General features: G+C 40.1%; 1 protein-coding gene across 1 annotated transcript in view; it reads right to left on the bottom strand.

Moving 5' to 3' along the window:
• Positions 1-2,225: 2,225 nt before the first annotated feature.
• The window catches only part of taok2a (TAO kinase 2a), a 33,226-nt gene continuing 19,853 nt past the window's right edge, over positions 2,226-15,598 (bottom strand). Inside the window, 5 exon segments of the mRNA XM_020613220.1 lie at positions 2,226-6,172; positions 6,174-6,437; positions 7,136-7,318; positions 7,934-8,146; positions 8,399-8,638. Coding sequence (XP_020468876.1) covers positions 5,564-6,172; positions 6,174-6,437; positions 7,136-7,318; positions 7,934-8,146; positions 8,399-8,638 — 1,509 coding nt within the window. The 3' untranslated portion in view covers positions 2,226-5,563.

The raw sequence follows: 15,598 nt of genomic DNA on the forward strand, positions 1-15,598 counted from the left end.
ATTTCAAAATGAATCTCTTTGGATTCTGAAGCGATGGTCGGTCATATCTGACAATTTTCTAACAATTTATAAATCAAACAAACTCTTGATAATGCCATCTATAGGTTTAGTAAGTAATTTTGATACATTTTTCCATATTTCTTGCTATTGTTCTTACATCAAACGGTTCATTAAGTGGGGGGAAAAACAGGACTGCAAATGGTTTCATTACTGACTCCTCTACTGATTACACTGATTGATCAGTCTGTATGATGTCAACAAATTGTGTAAACATGGCCATCACAAGTTCCCCGAGTCCTAGTGACATCTTCAAATGTTGTGTTCAAAACAATAGTTGACTATTTTATATAAAAATGAAAAATGGAGCAAATCCTCACATTTAAGAACCTGAAACCAATTAAAAGTTTTAATAACTTAAAATTAAGGAAATCACTGGTAGATTAATAAATGATAAACAGATATCCCATTTGTAGCTTTACACCAATGCCCATCTTCTTGCTTGAGTGTGGAGCAGACAAAGAGACATGAAAATTTCCCAAAATATTCCCTATATTTTTACTTGACAAGACAGAACTCCTTGTCAGTATCCACACTATCAGTAACACTGTTACTCTGCGAATGTCTGCTTCTGGGACGAGATGCAACACATCAAATGATAATGAATACAATAACCCCCCCCCAAAAAAAAAAAAAAAATTCCCTCACTGCAGCTTTAGTTGGCAAAAACAACAGTCCAGGAATGGTCAGCACTGAAACCCATTACAAAACAACACATAAAAAAGTGGCAAATTGAAATCTTACAGTTCAAACATTTTCTGAAGAATGTGAGGAAAGGGGAGAAGCACAGTTAATCCACACACCGCCAGCAGATTCCTACTAAATGTTTCCATCAACAAAGATCAGTATGTTTGACCTGTTTCCACACACTGAAAGTCTTTAGTGTCTCCACATAGAATTAAGGTCCAGCATGTCTTCTAATGATGTCAGCAGAAGGCAATAGGGAAGAAAAAAAAAAAAAAAATCTTACAGCTTCCGTTCTGAATTTGCTCACCGACGATGGTGTTGAGGACCTGTCTGTCCCCTACTGCTCTTATTCACCTCTTTATGTCAACATTTGCACAAAATGAAAAAGAAACAAAGGAAAGGTTTAGCAAAAGCCAATATGGTAGTTTTAATCCACCCAAACATTCTTTTACTATCAGTGCAAATGAGGTAGACAAATAAAGACAGCATCAGATCACACGGAGGTCGACTCTCTGCAGCAGTGATGCAGGCTCCTGAAAACCAAATGAAATCCTGAATGGTTTTCCACCCGTGGTGGAACAGCACGACAGCTGCAGAAAGTGACTGGATGATTTTTTTTTTTTTTTCCCTACCCATTCGGACTGTGCAAAATCAAATGATGAGGTGTAGATTTAGAAAAGAGGAGTGTGGAGTTCTTCTATGGAAGACCAAAGTGTTCAAAATGTAAAAACTATGAAGATAAAGAATCATATTTAGAAGTTGTGTGGAATTATATAAAAAGAAAAATAATTTAAGAAATTATTAAAACCCATGATGAAATATTTTGTCACTTATTTACATAGTTATATATGGCTTAATTTTTATTTCAAAATGTCCTTTTTCAGAAATCTATTTTATTTTTTTAATGGCATTTTACACAACAGTGGTGTATGACAGGACTGGAACTCACCATTATTTTCAATACCGATTAATTGTTTAATCATTTCAAATATCTTGTTTCATTTGACCAAAATGAAAAAACAAAAACAAAAAAAAAACACACACCTCAGTTTAGAGTAATGTGTGACCCAAAGAAGCAGTATGTACTGTCATTTACAAAGCTGGAATCAAAAAGGTTGGCACACTTTCACTCATTTTCATTGAAAACAGTTTAACAATTATGAAAACAGTTTCAGGTTAACATTTATATCATGGCAAAACACTAGTAAATAAATACAACTTGCCATGAATTAGCCCCTCCTTGAACCGCCACCTTATTGTGGTGGAGGGGTTTGAGTACCCGAGTGATCCTAGGAGCTATATGTCCCTGGTAGGGTCTCCCAAGGCAAACAGGTCCTAAGTGACAGCCCAGGTCAGACTAAGAGCAGTTCAAAAAGCCCTCTATGAATAGATCAAAATCAAGGACCGCGACATTTCCCGGCATGGTGCAGCTGGGGCCCCATCCTGGAGCCGGCCTGGTGGCCGGGCCTTCCCTCGGCCCCGACGACCCGATCTCTGGACACGGAGGATTGTTCAGTGAGCCACATTAATAATCAAATAATTGATAATCAAATAATCAGTTTGGTCATGATCCATCAGCTCACTGAGAAAATAAGATTTACAAAAGGATAAATCAATAGTGAAAATAATCGTTAGATGCAGCCCTACAAGACATACAACTGTTACTGGGAAAATGCCATTAGAAAATAAGATGACTTTTGAAATAAAAATGTGTACATTTATATCCAATTATATCCCCTTGTGGACATGGATTAAATAAAATGTCATTCAAGAGTCTAGTTAATTATTTCCTCAATTACTTTCTCATTTGTTTATATATCTTTTTACAAAATCTGCTCACACAATTATCTACATCATAATGTCTTTTATATTTACCTAACACTGAACACTCTTTTGGGCTCCATATTCTGCAGTTTACAGTGTTTTGGGAAGGTCCTTCACAAAGTAAAGAGGGTGAAATATAAAATAAACTTTTTTCAAAATGGCACCAAACGTAGAGAAAGAATCTGGAAATATGTCCGTCTGTCAGTACGACTGTGGACACGCCATGTTTTAATACTGGCTCAATAATAAAAGGTAAAACGCAGCCCTGCCCAGAACCATAGACTCCTACCCTGAGACCTTGACAGGAATGCTGGGAAAGGTAGTCTTTTTATCATTCTCAGAAACATTAATAATTGTTTATATCTCTATCACAGTAACATTGCGCTTATTCCCCACCTAGTGGTGAAAATTGGCATTATGCTTTAAAACCTTAGAAATTAGCATACAACATAAATATTTCAACTGCAGTAGTAGTAGTAGTAGTAATAATAATAATGGCATCTATTTGTCTGGATCTAGCGGAAATCGGTTTAACTGGCTTGACAAAATCATTATTATTATTATTACTCTAACACAGTCTCAGAGTTAGAGCTTCTATGTACACTTGTAAGTACAATGCAAGTCAAAGTATTTGGACAGTGAACAATCTTCAGTATACCTGTCACATGTGCACAGGTATCTTACATTTATATGCATTTCTATAAATAGGTAGTGTGCATGTTAAGTCATATAAACGCTGTCTGTACATAAGTTCCATGCACTGAATTGTACTAATTTGTAATGCACATGTACATCTGATCTACAAATGCATACAAACTGTCAGAAGACAGGTGCAGGTAAGGTGTCAGCACTGCACAGACACACACACACGCACATACAGATTTAGTGCTCGGCTCACACAAAAACGCTCTGTGGCAACATCCCTTTAAAGGCTCACACAGACATCTTGGAGGATTTACTGATTGCCATTTTAACAAGTGTCAAGTGAGAAGACTGACTTCATGTTTGTGTCCAGTACAGAAAAGGGCCCAGGATGTGTTTAGCACGGCTTCACATGACAACTAGAAGCAGGGAGGAAACAAATAAACCATAAAAGAGCTTTGTAACAGCTTCAAATCAATCTCAATTCCATGTTGTACCTTTATAGAAATTGATCCCTTCAAGAATCCCCTGAGGTTAGAGGTAGGTGATATGACAATGTGTTCATATAAATTTGTCTATCATGGGATGCTATCTTTACACCGTGGTACCTATACTTTGAATATCTCTTTGTGTACAAGGTCAGTGATTCCCACCCAACACTACATGTACACCAAGGTTTATTTCTGTAGCTGTCAGGGAGTATTTAGACAGCTTAAGAATCAAATAATAGACACTATGATTTTTGTATCAGTGTCAGGTATTTAATTTGTTGGACTACCCAAAAACAGAAACCCTGTCTTGTAACATCAGCTGTAACCCGTTTCCAATAGAAAATGTGATACATTGATACAACAATATAAAATACTTTGACAAAGGATTTTATCCTGGGTGTGTCCACTCTATCCTGGGTCTTATTGAGAGAAGAAAAAAGTGCCCAAGGCTGACAACTTTATCAAGATCTCTGCACCCAGTTGTTTTTTCTTACCACCTAACTCAATGCAGTAAAGCTATAATGTCTCATTCTGCACTCGTTGGTTACACACAGTGTGTAAACGTGACAGTTTGGAAGTTGTTGAAGGCTAGTATCGCCCACTTGCTTCCAATCTCTGCACTAAGCTAAACCATGGAGATGGTTCTGTACTGAACACTCAGAGATCAAAGCAATGAATCTAAATCTTCCCTCGTGACTCGAGTTTGGACTGCAGTACATATCCACAAAATGTTGGAATGCTTCTTTACGGAGATTAAAGGGCAGTGGTAAAGTTGCCTCAGGTCAGCCAAACAGAGAGATGGCAGTATTTTTCTATTGTCATACAGAATCTTACAACTACAAATAAAAGGTGTGTGTTTTTAAGAAATCTCTTCTTGGTCGACTCACCAGTGTTGCCCCTCCCATCCCCCACTGAACATATGAAACAAGTCAAAATCTACATTTACACTTTACCATTATTTACATAATTACAGTGGTTTTTAAAGGACCTCTAGCCAAGTGGAAGCTCCGCAACTGTCACTCGCTGTTCAGTTCAATACAAACTGAACTGACAACTCCTCCCCCAAATCTTAGTTTACACCTGCTCTGTGACACTGAACACCTGAAGGTCTCAGCTAAAACATTAACCTCAAACCGCAACTCGTGTCTCCTGCAGTTAAATCCCCTCACTACCAAGTCAACACTGTGAAATGGGTTCAATGTGCTACAAAATGAACAAATTGACGCAATTGTTTTTTTTGTGAATCTTACATTTCGACTTGTTCATTTTGAGGGTTCGAATTTCGGTGCTTGCAGTCCACATGTCAAAGTGTCCTTGGGCAAGACACTGAACCCCCCCAAGTTGCCCGTGACGGCAGCACGTATGTACGCAGCAGCCTGGGGCCCCCGGCTCCAAACAAAACTTCGTTGTACATGTCACAATGTTACAATGACAATAAAAAAATAAAGCTTCTTTACAACACGGTTCATTTTCACACAAACACCTGTTATTTGTATCTGATTTTCTTTTGTTTCATCAATGTTAATGTGCAACGGTAATCCTGACTATTTTAATACCTGTATGTTCCTGTATAATAAAATCTCTACTGCTTATTAAGAACTGGATAGCTCAAAGAAATGCTCTCTTTCTTTCCTTGTGCATTAAGAACACTTTAAGGAAGGAGATCTTAAAATCGACACTTTTAAAATCGGGGGTGGGGGTTAAACAACTGAATGACCCTACTACAGTTGTCTGAAGCCTTTAAAAGCTGCTAAAAACTCCATCTCTCACTCTAAAATGGGTGAAATTCTGCCACTGTCCTGTGTATTTGGCTCAAACACCTTGTAGCCCTCACAGATCGGAGCAGAGAATAGAACTTGGTTTTATGAGTAGGAGAGGTGAGAGCCGTTAGAAATGTGAGAAGTGACTGATGTACTGCGGCTAAGCCCTCCATCACTACCCCCGCTGCCCGGCCCCCCAGAGGCTGTCCTCCTCAGTGGCTGGGGGCTGTTTCTCAGGGCCAATAGACTGGGGCCCCTGACACTCAGACCCCCGCCTCCATAGCCTCCCTGTGATGATGACGAGGATGAGGCAGAGGAGGGAGGAGAAGAGGAAGACAAGGAAATGGGGGGAGGTGGAGGTGGGGGAGGCAGGAGAGCCAGAGACTGAGAAGAGGCATGAGAGGTGAGGTGGTGGTGGCCCTGGGACTGATGGGAGTAGTGGCCCCCAACTCCTCCCACCCACTCCCTGGCCCGTTCACGTTCCCGGGTGTCACGGTCATAGCTGTCGCGGTACAGCTGTGGAGTGCTCTGGTGATGTTGGTAGTGCTGTGGGAGGTAGTGCTGCTGGTGGTGGGAGGAAGAGGAGGAGGAAGAGGAGGAGTGGCCCCTGCTGCTCTTGTTCAGCTCACTGTCCCTGCCAAGGCCATGGGAGGAGGTAATGGACTCAGTGCGGGTAAAACCTAATCCACTGTGGTTTTGAGTGCGCCAGGATGGAGTTGTCACTGAGTTCTGTACGCTGTGGCTCAAAAAAGCGGGGGACGGGCCGAGATGGCCAGCCACTGGAGCTTGATGAGGGGCTGGGTGTTGGGTAGCCCTGGTTGAAGGCCTCAGCCGGGATGCCAGTCAGTGCCATGTTGCTAAAGCCAAGGCGCATGCTCTCTGAGTCGAAGGCCTCGATCTCATGAGCCTGACGCTCAAGCAAAGTCCGGATTCTCTCTGAACGTTCGTTCTGCAGAGAGAGCATCTCCTCTTCGATCTGACAGAAACAGCACATAGAACATAAAACACAACTACAAGGAAACTCAGTAACATCTCAGTAAAATTAAAGAACCTTTGCTCCAAACAGGATGCACCCGTTTGCACCAAAGGGTCTAAATACTTCTCTAAATGAAAGGGTTTTTTTTTAAATAAAATTTCAAAAACTTCTAAAAGCCTTTTCACTTTATCTTTATGGGTTACTGAATGTAGACTGATGGGCAAAATTTATTTTTTTATTCAATCAAAATTAAATCTACACCAAAGTGTGCAAAACCTGAGCACATTGTGAAGCCACTGTACACAGATAAAGTGACAGTTTCTGAAGGTAGAACCTAAAATAAAACTACGGCTGAAACTAAAAATTGTTTTCATTATAAATTTTTCAGTTTATTACTATAAATTATTCAAAATGATTAATAATTATCAAAATAGTTGCCGATTAATTTTCGGTTGGCCTATTAACACAACATTTAGACATTCTTTAAAGTTCAGCTCATTTATGCTTCTGTGATGGAAACAGGACTTTAGCGTGGATGTAGCCTAGCCTGGGACTCGCCGACAAACATTTGTAAAACAACACCAATTACCTTTCCTTTAATCAGTGCCAGGCACAACAAAGATCTTTGTAAAATGCATTGTTGTGTCTGGATTAAGGACAGTGTTACACTGTATAAACCAGCTTGTAGACTCCCATACCCTTTGCTCCAGCAGCGCTCGACGAATCGACACCCTCTGCTCCAGGTCCTTCACCTCCCGATCATGCTGGGTGTCTGTGTGGATCTTGATCTTGCTCTGGTAGGCGTTCAGCAGCTCCAGCTCCTGCTGCAGCTGCATCCGCAGCACCTGGTACTCAGCCTCCTGGGTCTCATCCAGCCGTAGCTGTGGGAACAAACAGGGATGAACCTCGGCATCAGTGGAGCACAATCTGTTTAGAACACTGCTGTGACAGTTATTATTAAAACAGCAGGGTTACATGTTTCTTTAATGACAAATCAGTGTCTTTGTTTGATGTGATGTGCAGCTATCTTGTGATTTTGAGCAGATGTTAATTTCTATACTTGCACTTAAATAAATGGAACAAAAATGGTTGGAATTCTTTTTCCTTTCATTTATCAGTAATTTGCTGTCAGTTATCAAATTACATTTTTCAAACAACTTAATTTTCCATTTTAAAACATGATTTTCTTGGAGGCAAAACATTTTGTCAAGCTGTACATCGAAGTACCATGAAAAAAAAGGACATTTAAACTTGTGACTATTACTTGCACAAATCTTCTGCACATCCATTTAGATTAATATGTCCTACACAAAGTTAGTTTCCTAAACCACTATTTGTCATTTTGTTTTAATTTTCTAAACGGTAGTTGCAGCTTTGTTATAATGGACACATGAGGGCGCTGTTGGTGCTGGAGTCATGTAGTGGATAATGCGCTAAAGTGTAAGTGCAGTTTTTCAGGTGTAGAAGGTGCGCGGAGGTTTCCTTGCCTTACTCACAGCCTGTGTGGACAGCATGTCGTTGATGGAGTGGTCGTACTGCTCAGCCAGGATGGCCAGCTTACGTGTTTGCTCCTCTTTGAGGCGTTTGAGGACGGCTTTATGGTCAGATTTGGGAGTGCTCTCCAGCAGGTGGTTCCTCAAAGCTTTGTATTGACGAGTCTGGATCTTACAGGTCTCCTGGAACTGACGCTTGATTTGCAGCTCTTTGGACTGAAACAACAGAAATGACAAAAATAAATAAAAATAATAAAATAATTTACCAGCAATATATTTTGTATGCTGTATGCTAAAACTATATTTTAGGGGTTGGTGATATTTTATTTGTTGATTTTATTGTAATTTTGCTGCAGATTAAAAACATTTCCAGGACATACAGGACTGGGGAGCAGTGTTACAGAATCAGAATTGTTTTCTTGTTCCTAAGTAAAACTAAGCTGTGGTTTGCTCACAGTTCCTTCATACCTTGAGACTTTTGGGCTGTTGTCGGACCTCCATGGCATGTTTCTGTCGAAGTTCTTGTTCGCGGCGCTTGTTGTATTCCATTTGGTTTGTCAGTTCAGTCTGGTGCTGTGTTCGGATTAGTTCAGCCCGTGTACGCTGCACCAAGCTCAGCTGCCTGAACTCCAGTTCCTGGGTAGACTCGTGGTGCCGCAACAGCATGGCACACTCCAGATCCTTCTGGGTCTGCTTTTTGTTCAGGTCCTGGTGGAGAACAAGACAAGTCAGCTGCAATCCAGCAGGAAGGAAATTAAGAAAGGACAGTACAGCTCATATCACACATATGGGTTAAACTAACTGGGAAAAACCCAGCTCTGGTACTCTGGCTTCCTCCCACAGTCCAAAGACATGCAGCTTAGGCTGACTGGCAACTCTGTTGACTGCCAGGGGTCTCCGGTCAGGTCTGTGATCTCTGTCAGTGGATCTGAATAGACCCAAGCGTACACCATCACAGCTTACCAGAGCTTTGTTCTGATGAGGGAACTGAATCTGATTTGCAGATATTAAATAGTTTAGATCATTGTCTTTGTCTACACTGTAAGATTTAGAATCTACTTACATAATTTAAGTACAATGCACTTAAATGGTTTAAGTTTTATGTCATTACTTAAAAATGTTAAGTATATTTGTCCAATTTGCAGACAAAGTTGAATGTGTGAATAACTAAGTTAAATGGACTTAAATTAGCAAGTTTTAGTCATGACCACACCCATTTTTCTCCACTGAGTTGTGAAGGAACCCTAAGTGGCAGTTGCCACTTTTAGTGTGCCATACCATTAGTAGTGAACCATTTGCTGTTTGTTTCAAAAGTGTGTATAAAGTTTTATTCACTTTGTTTATGCTCATATACAGAAGCACAAACTGATAAATACATAATACAAAACTGAAAAAGACAATAAAACCAAAGAAAAATAGCCTCTGCAAAGAAGAATACGCTACAAAAGCATTGCATCAGTTCATCGCTGAGGAAAGAGATTTTGAAGAGCTACGCTGTGTTGTGTATGCATGATGGGAAGGTGAATACTCTTCAGAACAAGTGCCGCACCTCCACGCTGATACCTGCGAAGGAGTCATACAAGGTAATTTTCTGTGTAACTGTAATATGGATTGGAGTCATTGCTGGCGACTAATTGGAAGGTTTGTTTTAAAATTGAGAGCGGTGAAAACTTTTGTTTTAACATTTACTAGTTCGGCTAACATTTTTATCTGTTAGCCACACGTTAGCTAGCTAACGACTTTTCTTGTTGGGGGATGGGCTGTTTGGGAGTGGAGAGTTTTAATGTTCACTCGTTCGCGGGACATTTAGTATTTTTCCGCTGCCTACAGTTTTCTCACTCCAGTGGCTGTGAGTAAAAACCCTTATTGTAACCTGCTAGAAAAGACATTATTAGCGAGGTTTAAATCAGAAATTATTGGTGACGATTTTGTAAGTCATGACCGTGATGCTGCACAAGAGCAAATGTCAGATGCAGATGATACGGAAGACTTAGAAGAGGTGAGTGATGTAACCAGTGATCACGATGTTCATGATTTAGGAAAAACAGCTTGAGCACAACTTAGCATCTCTTAAGATGCAAACTGTTCTGCACATACCAGAAAGTGCTGTACAAGATGTGATACAACAACTCTGTCATATCAATAAGCTGTCACAGCTGCTTGTCCAAACCAGAGTCAGGGCTGTACTAAAGAAATATTACGCTGATATGGATGAAACTGTTGTGAAAGAGGTTGTCAGTGCTGTGTCAGAAAGTAATATGATGACATATTGTACCAAAGATGGACCCTTAGGAATTTCTAAAAAGAGAGCAGCCTATGTACGCAGCGAGTTTCCTCTGATAAACCCCATAGAATACGTTGTGGAGGCAAAAAAAATCTCTGGTGTACGTTCCCGTTGTTCCCATGCTACAAAGGTTGCTTAACAAAACTGATATTTTAGACAAAGCTATGTCAGAAAAGGTCAGTGTCCCACATCAGTATAGCTCATATGCAGATGGGCAACAGTTTATTGAAAATTCACTTCTTTCAAAGGAGTTCACAATTGCTCTTGGCCTTTACATCAATGATTTTGAAGTAGTCAATCCTCTGGGAATGTCAAAGCTGAAACACAAAATGTGTGCAGTATACTGGGTTATTACAAACATACCTGCAAAATATAGGTCAACCCTCAACGCTTGCTCTACTATGAAATACCTCCACAGTAAAAGAGTGTGGTTATGCAAAAGTTCTGCAACCACTGATCTATGATTTAAAGTTATTGGAGCAAAATGGTGTTTACCTGGAGCAGCTAGATGCAAGTGTGAAAGGTACAGTCTTGTATGCTGCAGCTGATAATCTTGGTGCTCATTCTCTCGCAGGATTCGAGGAGAGCTTTGCTGTTGACAAGTTCTGCAGATTCTGTTTGGCAAGCAGTAGTGAAGCTCAAGAACAGGACACATGTTCTGGTTTCTTTCAACTTCGAGTCAAAGAGTAGCTGAGAGAGAACCCAGGACTGAGTCAGACTTGCGGTGTGAAAGGAGCATGTCCTTTAACTGAGAATCTTGAGCACTTTCATGTGGTCAGTGAGTACCCTCCTGACATCATGCATGATATCTTGGAAGGTATTGTTCCAATTTAGTTGTCCCTGTGTCTTACAGACCTGATAGGCAGTAGTTATTTCACGCTAGATTTGCTGAACCAGGCCATCAGGTACTTTAATTACACGTTTACTGACAAAACAGACTGACCTCAGATGATTGGAAAGGGATTTTCCACCAAAGGGAGCATAGGCAGAAATGCCCATGAGAACTGGTGCCTCATAAGGCTTCTTCCATTTCTTATTGGGCATTATGTTCCTGAGGGTGACAACACTTGGGCAATTCTCATGCTTCTCAAAGACATTATTGAGCTAGCTGTAGCACCAAGGCATACAGAAGAGACACCGCATTTCCTGAACTGTAAGATTGTAGAGCACAGACGCTTGCTGCAGTCAACATTTCCAGATTTTCGTTTAAGGCCCAAACATCACTATGTGAAGCATTACCCTGAGCTTATACGAAAATTTGGTCCCCTGTCTGAGGTGTGGACAATGCACTTTGAAGGGAAGCACAAGTTCTTTAAAAGCGTAATTCGCAATGCTCAGAACTTTAAAAACGTTGCCATGATGCTTGCTACAAGACACCAGAGGGCAATCAGTTACCATCTTGACTGCAGCTCATTTTTAGACCATCGGTTGAGATATCAATGCCCCAGTGTTGCTTGCCACTTTCCTGCAGAATGTTCAGACTGCAATTGCTCAAAACATCACAGTGCCAGGGTCAGTGCTTGATGTGTCATCTCTGTAGATGGAATCAAGTATCATACAGGCATGATACTTTCTGCAAGCTCATGTTCAGTCTCCCTGAATTTGCTCAAATTGAAAAGATTGTTGCAGCTAATGCAGAAATTCCGTTAGTCTGCTACAAAATGACAGCATGGTACTCTGAGCATTTCAGATCTTATCAACTACACTGTAATGATGTCGCCTCTATGTCTGTGGTCAAGATGTCAGAGTTAAATGATGTTCTCCCGTTATCAGCATACAGGGTACAAGGAGAGCTTATGGTGACACTGAGACAATGTTATTTGCTAAATACCTGTTTTTTATTTTTCTCCAGATGGATGAGCAACAGAAATTAACCATGAGGGTTATTGTCTCTGAGGGAAATATAAGAAAGATAACAATAATGACATGACCAGACACACTTGAAGATTTGATTGGCTGGCTCAAAGACAGACTATACATTCTCCTTACAGTACCAAGGATCCTGAATTTAACAATGAATTGTGTAACCTCACAGATCTCTCTGAGCTCCCCAAGAAACCAACCATCAAAATGATCCCAGTGATTGAGCTTGTACCAGTCACTGCACAACCTGAATTATGTAGTGATACAAGCAGCCTAGCAGACACAGAGATCCGGTCTGTCTCCTCTTCAGATAGAAGTTCTCAGTGGCCAGAGGAATTTGAAATTCCCAAATTTCCAGTAGATGTTCAGTATAGACTTCGCCAAGGCAACCTGCTGTATCTCAGGGATGCAGCCTATCTCAAAGTGACAAAGGAGCTTGAGAAATTGGCAGAGACCATGTACTCATTTAAAGCATACCCCTACAAATGAAGATTTTAAAGCCACTGCCAAAGCCTTAGTGCAGACACATCCATGTCTTAAAGAAACAGGGTCATCATCTGGCTGGGATGGATGGAAGAACAGTCTAAAGTTAAAGATGGATAATTATAGAACCAAAATGCACCAGCTGGGTGAACTTGATGTCACCGTCAATGGTGGTAAACGTGGAAAGCGCACTACAAGTGGTGACCCTACCAATAAAGACATCAAGAAGCCAAGGAAAGGGGAAATAAATTTCCTGCCTGATTTTCCAGAGGGGATGGATGACCAGAAAGAGATGAAAAATATGGATGTGACATTTGCTCTTCACAGAAAGGAAGTTGTCAAAGACAAGCCTGCTGTCAGCCAGATTGTACATCGATGGCCAGCTCTTTTCACAGAAAGTCAGGTTTGTACGAGTGTTTTGAAAATTTACAGGATCTGGGATTTTTAACGCGTCACCCAAATCATATAGTGTTGAGGATGACACAAAAGTCTATTTTAGCATGGGCTTTGACATGCTCTGTGTGTTTGCTCTGTTTATGTTTCAGGTTCATGATGAGTTCAGACGAGTGGTGGGGAAAAATCTCAAGAGACAACTTCTTTGATGCACTGGACCATCTCTCTCCGAGCCTGATGGACCTCTTTAGGAAGAAGAAAGGTCTTACTGGTCAGCTTTTGGCTGAGCTTTTACGTCATACAAAGGTGAGTTAAATTGTCTGCATGAGTCTGCCCCCAATCTTCCTGTGATCCGAGTTTCTGTCCATTACCTTTGTCTTTCTGTTTTCTCAGTTTCTTCTCCTTTGCATTTTCTAATCTCATATCTCCACCTCTTACCTCCCATCTCCCCTTTCTCCTCTGTCATTTCCTTTCTGCTTTGCTCGTTTCATCTCTCTTCTTCTGACCACTTCGCTCTCTCTTCTTTCATCTCATCTTTTTCTCCCCATTCTCTGGTCTGATTTTCTTACCATTCCTCTCCTCTTTCCTTTTGTGTCCTCTTTTGTACTTTCCACTATTGTAAATTTACAGGTTTGTCTTAAGAAATCATGGGCAAGTAAAAACATTTGTTTAATGAATACACAAGTTTCTTTAGAAAATCGTGTGCTCTATTCTATGCCCACTATCTTCCAGACCAACAAGCCTACAGACATCAGGTGCCTTTGTCTTGGGGACTGCCAGTCATCATGGGAGATGATGCTTCTGCCTTCTTCAAGAGTTGCTCCGTAAGTAAATGATTGTGCTGTAAATGTTACAGCTGCAAGACTTGACTTTAAAATGTTTAAAAAATAAGGTGGTGACAATGCAAATACATTAATTTAGAACACGCAGTGTGATTTTATAAAGCTTTTGGCACATATGAATTTAATACCTTTGAAAGCAAGGTGCAACGAAGCGCTCTGCGTTACGCACAGATGTCTGCTGTTGCTGTGGTGGCGAACAGACACAAGAAAAGAATACATTGAGAATGCTCATGTTTACATTTTTGGAGTTAGAGAGGCAAAAATTATGTAATGTAATATTTTGTTTTCTTTATAATATTCAAATTTCTGTAGCTCAGTAAAATGTTTATTTGCCTCTTCAACTAACACCTCTTATTCTGTTAGTTCAGACTCACAGTCACTGTTTTCTCCTGCAAAACATGCTCCACCCAAATGCAATGAACACGCAATTTAGTAGTCTTTTTTTGCAGATCTTAGTAAATCAGGCCCTTAGAGTTAGGCGTCCTATCCTGCATTAGCAGTGTGCCTCACTTCCCCCTTCAGTGCACAGTTCCATTTTCTATGGGGCTTTTCATTCTTAATATTTGAAGTCAATTTTTGTGGACCACGCAGTGCTATCTAACTGATAGTGTCTTGTTGATCTGTTTCCTTCTGTGTAAGGATGCAACTAACAAGGACTCGTACAGTCAAACTCCTGTGGGAATCCTCTGCATTGATGAAGGAAACCCTCAGTTGAACTCATTCAGAGTGGGAATGGTCTTGGAAGGGAGTGTGGTGATGGATGAGCTCGCCAACCTTCCTCAGGCCTTCTGTGTCCTTTTTGGACTGATCTATGCCCTGCACCTGGATTATCCCAAGTACATGAAAAACACTTTCTACTTTGTCCAACAGGTGATGCTCAACCTGGGTAAAAGTCAGCTGGCACCAAAAATTCAGACTCTGAAAAACTAGCTTGCAGTATGAAGTGGGTTTTGGGTTGTCATGCTAACGTTCTGGATATCAGGTGCTTACTTTTCAATGTTGCACTTTTGGCCCGGATATTGTGGTTTGATCCCATTCTGATTCACAGTTCATTTGTTCAATACATGTTAGGAATTGAGGGGTATTACTGTCATATCTGTACTGTAATAGCTTTAATACTGTAATATTAAAACTTAAAAGTTTTAAGGCAAGGAATTATGTATCTTGACTTAAATGTTGTATTTTTAAGCTGAAACTTCATAAGTCAAATAAAACAGAAAAAGAATTTCACTCTCATTTTCATTTCCTGTTTATCAAAATTTTCATGTGTAACATGTTGAAGACAGAAATAATTGTACACATTTTGAAGATATTAACTTGGCTAAATGGGCAAGGAAATTAATATTGCAAATTTTGAATCAAATCAGTTTGGAATTTATTGTCATGAACTTAACTTATTAAGTGTAATAATTATGTAGATCAGTTGATATTGTAAAATATGTTAAGTTAAATCAACTTGGCAATTTAGTGCAGTGAACTTAAAATATTAAGTGTAATAATTATGCAGATCAGTTGATATTGTGAAATATGTTAAGTTAAATCAACTTGGCAATTTAGTTTGTTCTACTCAAGCATTTAAGTTAAATGCACTCAATCTTTCATTTCATTTTACTTACTTTTTTAAGGCAGCCGGTTTCCTCAAATTTTTTAAGTAAAGTCAACTTATCCGGTCTTACACTGTGATGACCCAGTTGGCTACAGAATGTTTTACTGTTTGTGCAGGAGATGGAAACAGGACTTGGTTAGCATATAAACATCGTTTTAGTTTCAACATCTATACATTAATTCATCATCATTTTTTGT

Source organism: Monopterus albus, unplaced genomic scaffold (assembly GCF_001952655.1).
Source record: "Monopterus albus unplaced genomic scaffold, M_albus_1.0 scaffold131.1, whole genome shotgun sequence".
Classification (NCBI taxonomy): Eukaryota; Metazoa; Chordata; class Actinopteri; order Synbranchiformes; family Synbranchidae; genus Monopterus; species Monopterus albus.